At 37.5% G+C, this 19043-nt stretch overlaps 2 protein-coding genes across 2 annotated transcripts in view; both read left to right on the plus strand.

The window, feature by feature from the left end:
• Positions 1-14613, plus strand: part of LOC309510555 (fibrocystin-L-like) — a 58508-nt gene extending 43895 nt beyond the window's left edge. The window contains exons 51-76 of the mRNA XM_082185391.1: positions 1272-1431; positions 1560-1743; positions 1888-1976; positions 2080-2234; positions 2406-2535; positions 2655-2773; positions 2928-3057; positions 4036-4209; positions 4577-4680; positions 4767-4890; positions 5021-5142; positions 5408-5498; positions 5740-5888; positions 6043-6165; positions 6421-6532; positions 6639-6755; positions 6856-7021; positions 7760-7992; positions 8081-8245; positions 8375-8532; positions 8994-9129; positions 9240-9581; positions 9663-9814; positions 11285-11431; positions 13946-14099; positions 14205-14613. Of these exons, the coding sequence (XP_082041517.1) occupies positions 1272-1431; positions 1560-1743; positions 1888-1976; positions 2080-2234; positions 2406-2535; positions 2655-2773; positions 2928-3057; positions 4036-4209; positions 4577-4680; positions 4767-4890; positions 5021-5142; positions 5408-5498; positions 5740-5888; positions 6043-6165; positions 6421-6532; positions 6639-6755; positions 6856-7021; positions 7760-7992; positions 8081-8245; positions 8375-8532; positions 8994-9129; positions 9240-9581; positions 9663-9814; positions 11285-11431; positions 13946-14099; positions 14205-14410 (3942 nt within the window). The 3' untranslated portion in view covers positions 14411-14613. The remainder of the gene's footprint in view (positions 1-1271; positions 1432-1559; positions 1744-1887; positions 1977-2079; positions 2235-2405; positions 2536-2654; positions 2774-2927; positions 3058-4035; positions 4210-4576; positions 4681-4766; positions 4891-5020; positions 5143-5407; positions 5499-5739; positions 5889-6042; positions 6166-6420; positions 6533-6638; positions 6756-6855; positions 7022-7759; positions 7993-8080; positions 8246-8374; positions 8533-8993; positions 9130-9239; positions 9582-9662; positions 9815-11284; positions 11432-13945; positions 14100-14204) is intronic.
• Positions 14614-15709: 1096 nt separating this feature from the next.
• gdf6b (growth differentiation factor 6b) lies at positions 15710-18773 on the plus strand. Its single transcript, XM_082187276.1, has 2 exons — positions 15710-16235; positions 17197-18773. Exons 1-2 carry the CDS (start codon positions 15884-15886, stop codon positions 18084-18086), a joined length of 1242 nt encoding a protein of 413 aa, XP_082043402.1. The 5' UTR covers positions 15710-15883; the 3' UTR covers positions 18087-18773.
• Positions 18774-19043: the final 270 nt, after the last annotated feature.

The following is a 19043-nucleotide window of genomic DNA, read 5'->3' on the forward strand; positions in this document are numbered from 1 at the left end:
GTACGTATTTTATTATGTTAACTTAGTAATTTAAAGATGTGGTAGCCCTACATCTTACACTTCACACTCCACTGTTATGGTGGCAATTTCAGTAGATTTACTCACTAACATTATTGTGGAAACAAAATAAGGATGGAAACTAAAATATGGTAGTATCGTGCAACAGCGCACATTCTATCAGCTGCAGTTCTGGCGCCTCAGTCCCAATACTGTAAAACTCGATGTACATTCACATCACATGTTAATGCAGCGGTAGAGTTGCAATCACAAAAGTTCATTATTTGCTTGTGCTTTAAAGCTTTGCCGGGTAAACATTTCATTGGCGTTCTGTTCTGACATGATGCACTTTTTCTGAGCACGTACTGAAGTGCGCGCACACTGTCAAACTCAAACGGCGCCAAACTGGATTTTTGTTGGGTCAGACGCATCTGATAGCGATGGGGGGCCGAGACCGCGAGAGCTACATGGAGCTACATGTAAAAAATATGCACCAAACAAGTCACTTTGAAATGTTGCTGTTTTCATGAATACAAAAGTTGTGTGACCCTCCCCCGACTGAAAAAAAGTTGCAGCTCATTTCACATTTACTTTTTCAAATGAAATAAAATTCATATAATAATTTCTGATCATATCATTGCATTTGTGTTTGAATAATTAGTTTTTGACTTGAAACAGTTGCATATTAAACTTAAATTTAGCTTATCCTTCCGATTTTGTTGTTTTTTGGGGGGCGTGTTAGAGTGGGATTCTGTTAGGTGGTCCTCAGAAAATAATTGGAAGATAAAGTGGTCCTTGGGCTGAAAAAGTTTGAGAAACACTGATATAAAGGATGCTATATATGAAGAATTCTGATGCAAAAGCCTCAAAGTGCCATCTGAAATTTTCTTCTAGAATTATAATTTTTATCAAGCTCGTATATTTAAGTTCAGTAATTTCACTTAAATGACAATTAATAGGTAATTTTCATTGCCATTTAAGTGAAATTACTGAACTTAAATATACGAGCTTGATAAAAATTATCATTCTAGAAGAAAATTTCAGATGGCACAAAAATATGTGTATTAAACCTGTTTTTATAAATTATTTTTGTAATATTTATATCTACATTTCTAGTACCCACTACTATTCATTCATTCAGTTCAGATTTGTATAAATCATTTTTCACAATAAATTAATTTTACATTAATTTATGTATGTGTGTGGGGGGGGGTTAATTTAATCCAATTAAGGTTATTTACCAAGTTATTTTTGTCTCTCTTTCTCCATGACAGCCAGAAAATTATATAATCATGAATCACAACCTGACTCAGACACCTGACCGCTTCCGCATTATAGATGACAGAAATGGTTCCTCCCAGCTCCTGAACCCCACTGTGAATGTAAATGGGGACTGGTACTTCAACGAGTCATCCAGAAGCCTCTATTACATGGGTAAAACTACTTGTCTTTTCACCCAAGACATCTATGCTTTCTTTGTATTTTAAGAGGGCACATACAGTATCATGCTGTTAAGTACTTTGCAAAAAAAAAAAAAAAGATTTTGCGTTTTGTGACTACAGTGTCTGGAAGAGACCGTGTGACCAGCCGGAGGAGGAGGAACAGTGTGGACCGCTCAGCTGTAGACAGATCGTTGGACTTTAGAGTGTATCAGTGTTACTATCCCAACTGTATTTCTCCAACTGGTCCTGTAGCCACTACAGCCAACACATCCAATACAACCGGCCGCAGACCTGCAAACTATGTGTATGTTACCACACACGTGCAGCAATTAAAAAAACATATAATTATAATAATCAAGCTTCTATAATAATAATAATAATAATAATAGTAATCTATTGTATCTACTGTTTTTACTTTTATTAATAAAACATATCATATTGTGTTTAGTCTCTGGTCAAATACATCATTTTGGCGGTCAAGTTTAGAGAACAACTTCAGTGTGCCGCAAGAAGGCTCTGATGTGGTCATTCCAGCTGGTAAGCATCTCTAATGTGACAAATCACAAGCAAAGACAAAGAAAAAGCTATTTATCAATATGGTATTCTGTTTCATTAAAAAATGTCCCATTATTTCTCGAAGGCATTTGGATGGTTGTAGATGTTGTAGTCCCCTCCCTGAACAAGCTGAAAATAGTTGGAGTTCTTGAGATTCCAGACACAAACAATGGCACCTCCAACAGCAGTGTTTCTCAATATAATAACATTGTTCTGAATGCCACATACATCTCCATTCAAGTAAGAACATAACTACATTCAAATGGCATCTTACTGCTATAGACATCTTAGGATTGTTACACCAAATCAGAACCAGACTCTTCCTGTCCTGTGTGCTAATTTCACTTACTTCTGTCCATACTAAAGACGCTAAATCTATCTGTACAATACATGTTCATTTGACTCAATCAGGGTGGACGTCTGATGGCTGGGTGGCCTGATGAACCCTTCAGAGGTCAGCTGCAGATTATACTGAGAGGAAGCCATTCCACACCAGACTGGCTATTACCATCTGGACCAAACCAAGGGTCCAAAGTTCTAGGTAAATCAAAGGAAATAAAAATAAAGAAATCTCATTATTGATTGTATATGCATCAGAGACGTTCCTCTCAATCGTTTGCCAACTTAAGTGTTGATTTGAGTGGAAACATTGTCTTCCAGGTGTGTTTGGATCTCTTGAACTTTATGGTATGCCACACAACGTGTATCACACTAAGCTGGCTAGCACGTCCCAGGCAGGAAACAGCACTCTCTCTCTACAGGAACCTGTGGACTGGAAGGTCAGAAGCTTTATAAAAATAAAAATTAAAACGGAGACCTTAAGAGAACTATTTAACCTCCTTGTGTTATTTGGTGATGCCATTTAGATTTCATGCATTTGTGCTCTGAACCATTATACTCTAGGTTTGAATAAAACACTTTTATTTCCTCCAGGTTGGGGAGAAGATCCTGCTGTCCACGACCAGCTATGACCCTTGGCAAACAGAAATCCACACCATAACTGCTATCTCAGATTATGGCCGCACACTTACTCTGGACCAGCCTTTATCATTCACACACATCGGTTAGTCCCCTAGATTATAGATAATGCCATTATAGCAAAAATAGGCATTATGCCGTATCAATAAAAATAGGTACACAAATATATAATTATTAATATTTATGTGTGATATTTTATTAACGTTTGTGTGTGTGTGTGTGTGTGTGTGTGTGTGTGTGTATATATATATATATATATATATATATATATATATATATATATATATACACACACAGAGCAGAAATTCATACATTTTTACATATAGAAATACATAAAGTTACATTTTAAATGCCTTTACTTCCACTTTTGATTAATTTAATTCATGCTTTCTGAATAAATGTTTTAATTTATTTTAAAAGAATTACAATTAATTAAATTAATACAAGGTTTGTACAAGGTGCTTAAAGTGCTTCAAGTACTTGAATTTTACTTTTTGAAATGTAAGTCCTGGAAAACCATTGAAAACAGCCATATTTATGAAAAGGTACTTGGAAAGTGCTTGAATTATTGAAAGACAATATATGTGAAATGAGTGTTTAATTTTATCGATAAAACAATATTTCCCCATCTGCAGCCCATCTGATATAGATATAGATATAGAGCCGTTTCGCATGGCTATAAATGATAGTGATATTGCTCATATCCAAGTATATGATACAGCTTTCATTCTTCAGGTCAATCATATATTCATGAGGGAATAAAACAGTTTGAATAAGGATAGCGATGTCTTTGTCATAGTATCCTTTCAATTGTTAAAATAACCACAGTCATTGCATGTGCTGCACTTTTTTGTACCATTTTGTTTTATTAGTTTATTTTTATCTATTTACCTTTTTTTAAATTTGAAATATAATAAAGATATTGTTTGATAAGTGACAATCTCTGATTGTTGTCTTTGAAAATCAAAAAAAGTAGTGCTTGAAAAGTCCTTGAAAGTCCCGGAATTTCATTTTACAGTATCTGTATGAACCCTATTAATATTAAATGTATTTGGTCATATAGGGGAGAGCTACAGTGTGCCAGGTACTTCAAGAAGTTATCAGCTTGCAGGCAATGTGGCTTTACTGACCAGGAACATCAAGATCATTGGTCAGGAGTCCCCAGAAATGTACACACAGTCTTATGGGGCCAGAGTGCTGGTGGGAAGCTTCTCCAGTGGAGGGATCAATTGCAGAGGTATAATCTTTATAAAATACTCACATTGGGCCTCATTCATGAAACACAATTCAGAAGAATGACATGCAAAACCAGTTACATATATTGATGCATTCAATTAAATGAGACATTTGATTTTATGTACATTTATGTAAAAAAATGTATATGTTTAGTCATGGTTATGGTTTAATTACCTGGAAGATAAGATTAAGCAGAAGAATAGTAATTTTTTGTAGTTTTAATAAAAAGAATCTTGCAGGCAGTCATATTCAAAGAACTTCATGTCAAAATGATATTTCAAAATGATAACATCACTTGCTAATCAGACCTTTTCAGCACAATGTAAGAAATGAAAACTCACTAAAGCTGTTGATAACTTGCCTCACAGGAAAAGCCCAGATCAGAAATGTTCAGTTCTACCACACCGGGCAGGAAGGATGGAACGACCTGTCAGACCCACGTTACTCTCTGGTGTTTTATAACCTGGGAGGGGTGAGAGAAAGTCTTGATACAGTACGTGCCCATTCCTGATTATCACACATATTCCTTTCAACTACTTACTGTCACAATGTTTTTAGGTGGTTGGTGAGTCTTACGTCAAGGGATGTGCTTTTCATGATGGCTTTGCTCCTGCTATTGGTGTTTTCGGAACAGATGGACTGAGTATTGATGACAACGTGATCCATCACACCGTTGGAGAAGGTGAAGATTCATTGGCAGCTTCATTGTTAGCACAAAAGGAAAATACTATTAAACAAAATGTAATCACTATGGAATTTGGTAATATGATTTAGCGCTTTTCTATTTTGCAAATATTATTCAAATCTCCAAGGAATCAGAGTCTGGGGTGACAGTAATGCCATCAGGAGGAACTTGGTTACCCTGACACTGTGGCCTGGATCGTACAACGGCAGAGTGGAGGAATTTAACTTTGAATGGAATGCAGCCATTGAGGTAACCCTTAAAGAAACGTACTGTAATCGGATGCTAGTACCATGGTACTGTTCTTTAACATGGTTGAGAATTATTACCATATTCATTTTCATTTTTTTCCATTTTGATGGCACTCCAAGGTACAAGAATGGTTTGTTACATGTTCAAAAAACATAGTATTACCATGGTACCTGTACATGTCAAAAAATCCATTGTATTACTGGCTGATAGAGGCTGATAGATTAGTACCAGATAAAGAACTGACATATTAGTGTTGATGTTGTAGGTGAGTGAGGCAACCAATGCAATTCTTCAAGGGAATATTGTTGCTGGCTATGAACGAGTTGGATTCCGAATTGATGGTGAACCATGCCCAGGTATAGAAGCCAATAATTATTTTCAAAAATAAAACCACAACACAAGAAAAAATGTAAATAAATAAAAATTAAATGATACAAGTGAATTTAGGCATCACAATACTATATTGTACAGTAAGAAAAAAAATATTTGGAATTTTGCTAAAGATTACAATTGTCTATGCTATCAAATTTTCTTTTTTCTAAAGATTATTAAACTTAATTACTAATTTATTAATGTATTCCAACAATATGTCAAAAGGATCTCCAAATTCAGTGACTCAATGGAGTCAGAATGAGGCACATGGCGGTCTGTACGGACTCTACATGAATAAAGATGGACTTGCTGGTTGCTCTCAAATCCAGGGCTTCACTGTCTGGAGGAGCTTTGATTTTGGCATTTATTTTCAAGTATGATAAATGATTTGCAAACTTCCTACTATAATAATAACCTACAGTAACTGCAAAGCCAAGTGTTTTATTGGTCAGATAAATTGTTAATTTCTAGTACAAATGCACTGTACTGGTCTGGTGAGCATTAATGTTTTCCTCTCCTCACTTCCAGGTATCCATGAACGTGTTAGTTTCTAACGTGAGCCTGATTGATAATGGAATGAGCATCATGCCTCTCATCTACAGTCCTCCCTCGCTCAGCCACACATACTCTGACAAAATAGTCCGTGTACAGGTGAGGATGCACTATATGTCTTTTCGGTCAAAACTAAAGGCCAATTTACACTGCACCGACAGACGGCAACAGACACTTTGTAGGGTCAGTGACAGTGTGTTACCTGTGAAGTGTCTGTGAAGTTACATACTGTAATCTGGTGACTGTCAGCATTGGTCGCCATCTCTCAGTAAAGTGTTAATTGGCCTTAAAAGAATAAAGGATTCTCATCCTGTTCATTTTTTTTATAATTTTCTTTAAAAATCATCTCTACAGGGTGCCCTGATTGTGGGCAGCAGCCCCAACTTCAACTGTTTTGACAGTCTGTCCACAACTATGACCTACGCTAAGCTCAGCAAAAGCCACAGGGCCCCTCGCCCCCCGAATGGTACAATACATATTAAAGATTAACCTATGCACTACTGATTACTTTTATTTAATGTAATTGATCCATTTTCCGTACTTATTCTAAGCTCATTTTCTGTGTGCAACAGGTGGAAGGTCTGGAATTTCCTGGCCAACATTTGAATCTAACCACAATAATGCACCACAAAAGCCTCACGCTGGACTGATGAGCTACAATGCCATAGCTGGTCTAATGACTGTCTCTGGTGAGTCACATTCCTTCGAAATGTGTACGACTCTTCAGTTTAAAACCTTCATTATACCAAAAAAAAAGCATCTATTTACACTGTCTGTTTCTATTTCCAGACACAACTTTTGTTGGGTTCAAGAATGTGTGCTCAACAGAGACAAATTACATGTTCATGACCAACCCGGGAAATGAGGATCTACAACATCCAATCAGTGTTGAGAGGATAGCCAAGATAAACAGCACAGAGGACGCTCTGGCATACATTCACCGGCCTGATCTGGGGTAAACCAAAAGCTAGTCAATGTCAATTCACAAAGTTAACACTGTTAATTAGGGAGGTGTGAGACTAGCCAACTAAATGCTATTAAACGTTAAAGATCTGGAACGGAAAACAAAATAATTTATTTTTAACTCAGACCTCAACAAATAGAAAACCTTTAAATAATGTATAGTTGTAGGTACACATCAAACTTTTTTCCAATTTTGTGTATATGTCAATATTGCTTACGTTGATTAAGTGAATACTTAAGTTTAATGTTCAATGATAATGCAAGGCAAGGCAAGCATATATATTTACAGTATATACATACATATATATATATATATATATATATATATATATATATATATGTAAATATATATGTAAATATATATGTATATATGTAAATATATATGTATGTATATGTGGTTTTATGATACAATCTGGGTAAGTACCTGGACATTTATTTCAACCTTCACACTCTGCTCTTACTGACAGAATGTGAAATCAGTGAAGATTGGCCACCAGGCTACGCATAAAAAGGCGTGAAACCTTTAACACTATATTAAAAAAATTCTATTTAAATGTTAATGTTCATCAGTTTTGGTACATCCATTCTGTTAATAAAGTATTAGAAAAATAAAAATGAAATTTATGAAATATTATTAGGAAGGCAACACTGAAAATTTATGACTGAGAGAACACCAATGTCGGGGTGACCAAAAAGTGACTGGTTCATTTTTTCCACTCTTATATCTCAGCAAGGTGAACCCATCAGACTGTGTGGACATGGATTGTGATGCTAAGAAGAAGACGATGTTGAAGGATCTGGATGGCAGTTTCCTGGGTGGAGTAGGAGCAGTGGTGCCCCAGTCCGAGTACGAGTGGAACAGGGATCCCCGACACGGACTGGGCGATTACCGCATCCCCAAAGTCATGCTCACCTCTCTCAACGGCAGCCGGATACCTGTGAATCAAATCGCTCCTTACAAAGGTACAGTACATTTACAGTGATCTAAGAGAGAGAACTTAAAATGATGGAGCTGCTTTTAACGTATGACGTGGCTGTTTTACCTGTGCAGGAGTGATCAGAGACACCTGTACGTACATGAACACCTGGCAGAGCTACAAGTGCTTTGGGCTCAACTATAGGATGCTGGTCATCGAAAGTTTGGATGCAGACACAGAGACCAGGCGTCTTTCACCTGTAGCCATCCTGGGGGACAAATATGTGGATTTGGTGAATGGTATGACTCTTACCTCCCCCTGTAACACCTACTATTTTATGCATAATATAATTTAGGATTTTATATAAGCAGAAAAGGTTTCATTGTGTATTATTGAATTTTAATCTTCCTGTGAATATCTTGTTCCAGGCCCACAAGACCACGGCTGGTGCGCCGGCTACACGTGTCAGAAGCGAGTATCTCTCTTCCACGCCATTGTGGCCACTAATAAATCCTTTGACATCTATTTCACCAGCACAACACCACAGAAGCTGAGACTTATGTTACTGAATGCTGGACCTACAGAGGTTAGTAAGATGGATTATACTGACAATAGACTATACTGACCTGTAAGCATCTACAGGTAATACACAATTTAGAACAATAAAAGGCATATTAGGAATATTATATTTAATCGGTATTATTCTGCATTATGTTATTATAAATACATTATTTTATTTCCATTTTGTCTTCTAATTTATTTTAAGATTTTTTCAAATAACTTTGTTTTTTCTGAATTGCGCAGAACTTTGTGTATATTTTAAATATTAAAAATAAATTGACTGATGAATCAATATCAATCAATTACAAAACACGATCCAGAAAAGTTGAGCTAGTTGGAAATGAATCCTTAAATAAATAAATAACTACATTATGGCCAAAATATATCCAACACTGCATCAAAATAAATGTGAATGCAAACCTGCAATTATATAGAAATATATATTTTAGTAGAACCTTAACTACAGTAATATTCTGTTGTTCTCAGGCTGTCAGGGTTGCTGTATTTTACTCAAACCCTCAGCGGCTGGATGTGTACGTTAACAATAGTTTGCTTGGTCCAACAAATGCTGAGTGGAATGCTGGCAAAACTGACTACACTCTGCGTGAGCCAACTTATACAGGTAGAGTACAGCACAATAATGCAAGTTAATACAGCTCCCTCTGCAGGCCAGAAGACCATTTTTCAACCTAAACAACAATTCTTACTTTGATTCCTCTCTGTGCTTCTCAGGGCAATATGTTCCCAGTTTCAACTTAAGTCACGGCTCCAACTTCTTTGACCAGGACTACAAAATGCTGAACATACTTCTTCGTGGCTCAGAGCCGGTCCAAATCCGCACCTCTCCGGTTTTGTTCCTGGCCTTCAACCTCCCAGCCATGACTGAGGCGGAGTTCTTCGGGGATAAACTGATAAGAAATCTGGCTTTACTTCTTAAAATACCGGCGAACAAGATTCGAATCACCAACATCGTCCGTGAGGGTACTAATGCTAGAAGGAGGCGTTCGGCAGGACTGACGGTGCAGGTGGAGATCAGGGAGCCCCCTGTTCAGACATCCACCAACAGCACCACTGGTGAGAGCAAGAATACAATAAATGACAAATGCAACGTTTAGATCACAATACAATGTTATAAAATGTTTAAACCATCTGCAGAAGACCAACAGTTTGCGGCCCTGAAGAACATTGCTGACGATCTGGGCCGCGCTGCTGTCTCAGGCAATCTGAGTCAGTCCATCGGCTTCAATGTGTCATCCCTGGGCATCGTCCCTCCTCCACCCTCTTCCAGTGACCCCACCTGGAACGATGTAAGATGCTAATCAGATCACATGACCAAACTCACTTACATTTTAAAATGTTATGATGATGTCAAGCAGCATCTGGGAATTTTAATTGAAACATATACGACAAAGTTGATATTTAAATCAATATCCTGGGTTCAATACAAATTAAAGCAAAAATCTGGGTTACTGTGAGGCACTTACAATGGCAGTGAATGGAAGCCCAGAGACTTTGGTGTACACTGTCACCCTTGGTGTTTCCACCTGGACCTGGAAACAGTATTCGATACGTCATGACTTAAAGGGATACTCCACTTTTTTTGGGAAATAGGCTCATTTTACAACTCCCCCAGAGTTAAACAGTTGAGTTTTACCGTTTTCGAATCCATTCAGCCGATCTCCGGGTCTGGGGGTACCACTTTTAGCATAGCTTAGCATAGATCATTGAATCGGACATGACCATTAGCATCTCTCTCAAAAAAATGACCAAAGAGTTTCGATATTTTTCCTATTTAAAACTTGACTCTTCTATAGTTACATCGTGCACTAAGACCGACGGAAAATGCAAAGTTGTGATTTTCTAGGCTGATATGGCTAGGAACTATACTCTCATTCCTGCGTAATAATCAAGAAACTTTGCTGCCGTACCTTGGGTGCAGCAGGTGTAATGATATGACACAGCGCCTGAAAACAGCTGGACTCATTGGTTACCGAGCTGGGGACTATTTTCAGGCGCTGCGCTGATGTCGTGTGATGTCTGCGTGAGCAGGGTGCGCGGAGGAATGGAAACATATGAATGATTGCAATGATTGGACGAACATTTTTTGGTCCTGAGACTTCCACAGAAGATAAATGGTCATGTTTTAATATTTAGACCACTTCTATTATTGATTGCTATCAAGAGGTGAAGAGGGTTTCAACCTGTATAACAAAAAGAGTAGGCAAATAATATTCCCTACCCTATCTATAACTATCACAAGACAGGGACAGTATGACTGCCAACATGATTTTAGTGTGAAAAAAAGATCACTGACTAACCTTATCTAACTAATCTGAAATGATATATAATTTTACAACTCTGTCACCATGATGACAACACCAAAACTCTTAAAACTACTGATAGTAATGATGCTTTAAACAGCTTTACAACTCAAATAATACACAAGAATACATAATGCAACAGAATAATTCATATAAGTGCTTTTATAAAAATTAAAAGTTTCACATTTCTGCTTTTAAATTCTTTAAAAAATGGCCTCATTCACTTCCAATGTAAGTTCCTCACCTTAACCTCAATTTTAGCTCCAACCTCAATAAAACACACCTGAACCAGCTAATCAATGTCTTACTAGAAACTTCCAGCAGGTGTTTTGAGGCAAGTAGGACCTAAACTCTGCAGGACAGTGGACATTCAGGACCGAGTTTGGACACCCCTGCAGTACAGTAAAGCACACAACATGCTTTTCCTTATTTGAACTGTAACGGTCTCTCTCTCAGATGGCCACTCAGGAGGTGTCCCGTGAAGACCAGCAGGTGGAGACGGTCAAGACGGTATCATCCCTGATGGTGGTGGTCCAGCCAGTGGCCGGATCGTCACTCGGACCCCTCAGTGTGCAGCCCAGCATCATGGCTCTGGACGCAGCGGTGAGATTTCATTAAGAATATCTGATGCAAGTTTTCAGGGGCCGGTGACACCAACTGTGTAAGAAGCACAGTTTTGATGTAAAGTGGCATAAAGTTACAATATTCCTTTATTCCAGAGGTGGACAGTAACAAAGTTCATTTACTTGAGTACTGTACTTAAGTACATTTTTTTGAGTATCTGTACTTTACTTTAATTTCACTACATTTGAAAGACAAATATTGTACTTTTTACTCCACTACATTTCTGTCAAGGTCCTTGAGTAGAAAGTAATAATGTCAGTCAGGGGATGATTTTTTTTTTTCATCTCTAAATCGTGATTGGTTTTTTGTAGGTGACAGACATTCAGACAGCCTATCAGTGATCACTCTTGTAGGGTCACATGTCGTGGAGTTCAGCGATTTTACATCATGTTCTTTGAAAACTAATCAACTGGTGGCAAAAATGTACGAACACAGATCCTCGGCGCAGTGCGCACATAAGTGGCAAATAAGTATTTCTGTTTGTTAAAGCAGTTATTAGGGGTGGCACGGTACATGAAAAAACATCCGAACCGTTCGGTTCGCTTGTCTCGGTTCGGTGCGTGTGTGCGTCGCGCGGTTCGCACGGTTCGACGCATGCGCAATGTAGCCTTGTGCCCGTGCTACTGCTAATACAATGCTAAATCATAAATCAGACAAATGTAGAATAACATTACAATGTCCAGCAATCGATTTAAATAGTACACTGGGTTTACTTAGACATTTAATGAGATCAACTCCACTAGGCTATATGTTGTTTTTTTCACGTGAATAAATAGGCTACATAGATCGACTGTTCCACGTACCGGTATGTAGGCTACTTTAATGGTCCAGTGGCAGAACTTGCCAAGCGTGTCAAAGGTTCTGAGTTCTAATCTGCACTCGTATATATTTTTCTTTTTCATCAAAACCGATTATGTTTATCAGCGGTTGTATATCAAGCAGGGACAGATTTGTATGAATTTTGTTTTGTGATTTCATCGGAACGAATAGAGTAGCCTAGAGTCTCCTCAACGGACTGAAGCGCGCGTCTGAGTGAAGAATGTGCGGCCGCTGCGGTGTGTGCGCGAGCCACGAGAACACTGTATCAGCGCCACTGATCGCAACGGCAACGAGCACTTTGATCACTTGATTAAAAAAAACACATTTCAGCGCTAGATTGCTTCTTATTTAACAAACGAACGAAACGAATACTTTGCTAGTTAACTGGAAATGTTTTATTTATTTGTATTGGTACATCCGTGCTGGGACATAATATCAACCCTGGCAAAAAGTGGTGACAAATAACTGTCCGACACAGCCCACGGGAAATGAGAAGCTGCGTTTTGCAAACACACCCCATTTATGAAATAAATGAATTAATAATTAGATAATTCAGCTATATATCATATGCTGAAGTAAATTTTTGGAGTGTTAAAGATTAAAAGAAAAAACAACAACAAGAACCGTACAGAACCGAAAACCGTGACCCTAAAACCGTGATACGAACCGAACCGTGGGTTTTGTGAACCGTGCCACCCCTAGCAGTTATACAGCTATGGTTGTGGAGCTGGGTTTTAAACCAGGTTGGATTTTTATAGAAACACTTGATTCAAATGTGCATAGATGAGATGTTTACTTCTTTTGTTGGGGTGGTAGGAGTGTTAAATAGTTTTTTTGTCAATTCAGTTTAATTTCTATAGGTTTTATCACATTCTAAAAGCTCTTAAATTCCACAGATACTACTAACTGATAGGTGTATTCTCTAGGTTGCTTCAGAGGAATAAGGTACTGTAAGTATTACATACAACAATGCAACAATAATAAAACTTTGCATTGACATTTACTTTTGATTCTTAAGTACTTTTAAAAAAGAGTACTTATCATACTTTTACTTAAGTAAAAATCAGTCTTTACAACTTTTACATTTGACAAGTAGTATCTGTACTTTCACTCAAGTAAGGAAGTTGTGTACGTTGTCCACCTCTGCTTTATTCTTTCTGTGTTAAACTGACTCGTGTCATTTGTTCAGAGATTGCAGTGCTCGTAACTGTAATGAAAATATTATTAGACCTTTTAAATGCTCTTTCTCATTTGATTTGTTCATGATCATTATTAGTAGTCTCTAATAAGTTGTTTTGTGCGTTTGTTGTCAAAGGGTTATATGTTTAAAATGCATCAAGTGCCCCCAACTAAGTTGTTTTTCTTTCTCCACTCATATTTTAATATTCATTTGTCTGTATAATGAGTGTGTTGTAGGTCTGTATTTTATTAGTTGTTGTCTGCCCATCTTCCCACCCCTACACTCCCACTTTTCCACAGCTTTATACACCCATTTCTTGAGTCTTTTTTTAGATGTTAGGTGTGAACGACCAGTCCTAAAACAAGGGGTTTTTATGACCCTTTAATTAAGAACTTATGAATGACTGGTGTAACCCTACCTAGGTGATTGCTTACTAGGAAACCACACCTGGTATCGAATAAGCAGAGCATCTTTTTGTGTGTGTCTGTTTCCAGGGTGACTGTGTGTCCGTGGGTGTGACGACTCTAACCATCTCAGCTGTGCTCAAAGATTCTAACGGGAATCCAACAGAGGGGCTTTACGGAAACACCACCATCCCGTTCAGTGGCTGCTGGGCCAATTACACTGACTTAGCCATCTTCACAAGTGGTGGGTCGTCTCTATTACCCTATATGATTTAGATTTTTGGGGGGCCAATGTCACTTGTTATTTTAAGCATTTACAATAATTTCTCTCTCTGTACCTCTTCTAAAGGTGATAACTTGAAGTTGGCCTTTACTCTAAATGAATGGAAAGCTGAGTCCAGATCTTTTACGCTCAGATCACCTACAACCCCGTCTTCTGTAGTCGTCACTATGGGCAATGGTTTTGGCTCCAGTCCAGCTATCTCGTCACCATCTGTGTATCTGCTCATGTTGTTGAGTGGTTTACTCCTCCTGCTCAGGGGACTCTGCCAATGAAGAAGTGCACTCTTATACATATAATATATAACCTCGTCTTCAGATGATTTGCCTTTGTCTATATACTTCTGTTGTTTTCCCATATGATCATGAGCTACAACTATTATTCTAAATCTGTAGAACAACAATAACAACTGTTACTTTTAACTAAAGTTTTTCTTTTTCTTTATTTAAATCTATTCCCATTACTTTGGAATATGACACATTTATATGCTTTCTTATATACTCAATAAAATCAAGTTCTAGCATACTTCTGTTGTCTTTTTTTCTGCATTCAATTCTTGAACATATAGACGCCAAACATTTCCATTAAAATCAAAGTTGTGAAACGAATGTTGGGTGGGACTTGATTTTGTCCATCGGGAAACAATTGGATCGTTATGGTTTGTTATTACTGTGATCTCATGTGAGTGACAGTTTGTCTAGCCCTCAGTCCAGTTAACACGTCGCTGCAAGAGGTAGGGGAAGTTATTTTGATTAAAGATTATGAGGAACATGTATTCAAAAAATTGTGTATGGATAAATATTTTAGTCTCTCATTTAGAATTGTCAAAGATTCCATGGTGACTTTAAGTATCTACAAATAAAGTCTGAAAGTATAAATAAATACATCAAAGGGAAATTCTGTCCTTAAATGTAGGGTAAGCAATTTCAGAATTCGGCACAACACAGGTACGCACTTATATATTTTAATCTGTAGCATAGGCTACCCTTACTTTTTCTTGCTTTTTCATAAACAGCTTTACTAGAATTTATCACGTTCTATTGTATTTATTGTGGTAATTTTTGACTAACTTCTTGTATAATTTGTAATAGACAGCCTAATCTGTTAAGGGAGTTTCAATGGTCTTACCTTAATAATATCCTTATTGTAACAAATGCTATAGTTAAACAATTACAAGAACTGTTACCTTTTCATAAGGCCAAGTTAGAATCAAGAGCTTTATGGACCTTGAATTATTGTCAAAAAAAAAAAAAAGTTTCACCACTAGAGGGAGGTAAAGTCCACAGTGCTCAATCCTCACACTGACACCTGCAGAACTGAGGGGGAAAAAACACAATCTGTCAATCACAATCACGATTTTTCTTTCTTTTTTTTTTCCTCATAGTCTACTCAGCAGTTAGATCCATATTTATGTTATGCGATACTGTTGCCTACTTTGGCTCTGATTATTAAACTTTATCAATCAATAAAATAGAAAACGTTTCTACTTAGACATGTTTTACTGTTAAAATCACGCATGTTAAATTATAGGGACATGAAGGAGGACAGTAATATCTTAAAGCTGGGTAGTAAAGAGTAGAAGTCTTGTTTGGATTGAGTTGGAGCTAATAATGTCATGACGGTAGGCTACTTAAGGAGGCTGTTCTTCAGAGGGAGCTGCTCTCAGTCTGCGCTCCTCCACACACACATGTGATGTGTTCCTGTTTTTCCCCAAGCAGGTCCTTCTTTTTTTCTTGTGCATTTACAAGATGTGTGCTTGTGGGGTGTCTGGGATATTTTTGACTTTTACTTTTCTTTTGCATTTTCTGTGTGTCCACTCAATGAATCCTGTGTTTCCAAACGCATCCAAAGGGATGAAAGTGTCCAGGTCTGCTGATGGACACAGAAGAGCCAAACAAGGCAAAAGTATATTGTCAGCATCACTGTTATCTGGAGCCATACAGTCACAAAGGGGGATCAAGGATGCGATTGAACCTCATGATTACATGATCTCCATCTACAAGACCTTTTCCGCGGCTGAAAAACTGGGACTGAACGCGAGTTTTTTCCGCTCGTCAAAAGCCGCAAACACTATAACGAGTTTTGTGGACGAGGGCCAAGGTTAGTTGTTTGATTTGTTTTTAATCTGATCTATAACTTTAGGTTTCATAAATGGCCTTTTTCCAAATTTGTTTTCCCATTTTCAATGAGTGTCAGAATGATTACAGCACAGGTGTGTTTAAGATAAAAACACCCAGAGGAAATGCGGTTATTTTGCTAGATTTTGGCGATTAAAGTGGCAAAGGAAAATTAATAATCCTCCTGAATGTAAAAAACACTGAAAATTATTAATTGTACTAATATATGTTTGTTTAGTAGGTCTAGTTTGATTACTTTGTTTTTGAAATATGATAGAAATTCCATTATCATACTTTTTTATTTAACTTTTTGACAGAATAAAAACATTCGTTTTACATTCTAAAGGTTTTCATACTAACAGACCAGTAAGAAAGAAAGGGGCATTAGACATTTAACTAGACATTAATTCGTCTTTATTTATGATGTGTCAAAATAAGTAATAGCTACTGCAGCCTATATATAAAATTAATATATTCCCAATTATTTTATTATTATGCAAATGTATAGTTTTACACGTAAGTTATACTTATAAGGTGACAGTTCCATTGTTCTTGCTCAAATAAGTACCAAGTAATATTAATTAACTTATTTAAATGTACTTACTGTAGAGTTATGGTTAGGGTTTGGTTTGGTCTAGGCTTAGGCTTAGAAACTTGTAATACTGCATAATTTACTATTATTACAATAGTAAATACATGTAGTAATGTGCAACTTAAAATAAAGTGTTACCCTACTTAGAATAATAAATAATGATTTAAAAAGTAACTTAATTTTTAATCTAACTTTTACAACTTATTATATCAAAGAAAGAAATTTCAGCATAATTGGTTGAAAATGTGTTCGTCATCTGCATTCACACTTTTTCCTCTTTATGCCTCTCTAACTGGCATTGTAAATAAATGTACAGCCACTGTCACTAAATATGTGTGCTCTTTTATTCCAGATGACCTTTTGAACTCCCCACTGTGGAGACAGAAATACTTATTCGATGTATCGACCCTTTCTGAAAACGTGGAGCTCTTGGGTGCTGAACTGAGGATATACACAAAGATCTCCGGGACGTTCCGAGCGTCAGAGACGGGCCCAGTGGAGATACAACTGCTCTCCTGTCAGTCACACACTGTGCTTGACTCCGAAACCTTGGATCTGGAGGATGCACATAAACCAAAATGGGAGGTTTTCGACGTATGGGAGACTTTTAAGAAACGCCAGCACCTCTCTCACGGGACCCGCTTCTGTTTGGAGCTCAAGGCGACGCTAGACAATCCTGAGAGGGAAATCGACTTGCAATATCTTGGATTTCACAGACATGGCCGCCCGCAACTAAAGAAAGCCATACTGGTTGTTTTCACAAGGTCAAAAAAGAGACAAAGCATTTTCTATGAAAAGAGGGAGAAGATTAAACTGTGGGGTCTGGATAGTCCTGGGAAGGAAAAAGGACCTCACTTGAAATCCCGACGGAGTAGACGGACCACTCTACCCAGCCGCCATGGCAAGAGGCACGGCAAAAAGTCCAAATCTAGGTGCAGCAAAAAGCACTTGCAGGTGAATTTCAGGGAGTTGGGTTGGGACGACTGGATCATTGCTCCATTAGACTATGAGGCGTATCACTGTGAGGGCATGTGTGACTTCCCCCTCCGCTCTCACCTGGAGCCAACCAATCACGCCATCATACAAACTCTAATGAACTCCATGAACCCCAGCAACATGCCGCCCAGCTGTTGTGTCCCTTCCAAACTCAGTCCCATCAGCATCCTGTACATCGACGCTGGAAATAACGTCGTATACAAGCAATATGAAGATATGGTGGTGGAGTCCTGCGGCTGCAGGTGATGGTGCTGTTCAAACTTATGAGGGATTGGAAATAAATCAGACTGTTGTGTGAATAAGTGCCTGACTTGCTCATGTGTCTTCAACACTACTGGAAGCCTTAGCTGAAATTACATTACTGTAGACACAGCTGTTGGCTAACGCTTATCTGGAATTATGACTTTGGACTGGAATACAAGCACAAAAAGAGGAAGAAAAAAACCAAATCTTCCACATTTTACTGGTTATTCTGCTACTGTACATGAAAACATTACTCCTAGTTCCACTTTACTGGGCATTTTATATTTTAAATTGTTTGTGTGTACAAGACAACTTCATTACTGCTTTACATAGCTGTATTTTATGGATTGATATGTAATTAAATGATTTTTTTTTTATTGTACAGGTACTAATTTTAATTTAAGTTATTATTCTCTTTAAGTGCTATCATTTATTCAGTTATAATTTTTCACACATCTAATAAGCTATTTTAGTTATTGTATCTGTCTACCTCATTGTGCAAATTATGTTAGCATGTAAATGTCTTAGTTTGAGGGATTAACATCATAAAAGGGTCTGCAAATATTTCATAAAAGGTGTGAACCACATTATTCCTCCAATAAAATACCAAGAAATGAGATATATTTCTTAAATATTTCTAATTGAATAATGGCTTTTTTGTTATTGCTTCTCAGCAGCTTCGTAAATTACTATTAGATCATTAATAATCATTTAAAAAGGGTCACACTTTGGATTAGGGTCTAATTCTCACAATTAATTAACAAGTAACATGAAAATGGGAAGGGGGGATGAGTTTGGAGAACAGACACTATTCCTCCATACAGAATCCAGTTCCTCCATACAAATTCCCAGGTCCATGTTGGTGCACTCCTCAATTTTTCTAGGGTTCAGGTCAGGGGACTTGGGACGGCCATGACAGAAGCTTCACTCTGTGCTCACTGCTCAGTGATCCATTTTGTG

Source organism: Leuciscus leuciscus (genome assembly GCF_965113295.1).
Source record: "Leuciscus leuciscus genome assembly, chromosome: 12".
In the NCBI taxonomy this organism is placed as follows: domain Eukaryota; kingdom Metazoa; phylum Chordata; class Actinopteri; order Cypriniformes; family Leuciscidae; genus Leuciscus; species Leuciscus leuciscus.

Coding starts and splice junctions, on each gene's coding strand:
- gdf6b (XM_082187276.1), top strand. CDS start 15,884: ATGTGTGCTTGTGGGGTGTCTGGGATATTTTTGACTTTTACTTTTCTT. Junction 16,236..17,196: donor TTTTGTGGACGAGGGCCAAG/GTTAGTTGTTTG, acceptor CTTTTATTCCAG/ATGACCTTTTGAACTCCCCA.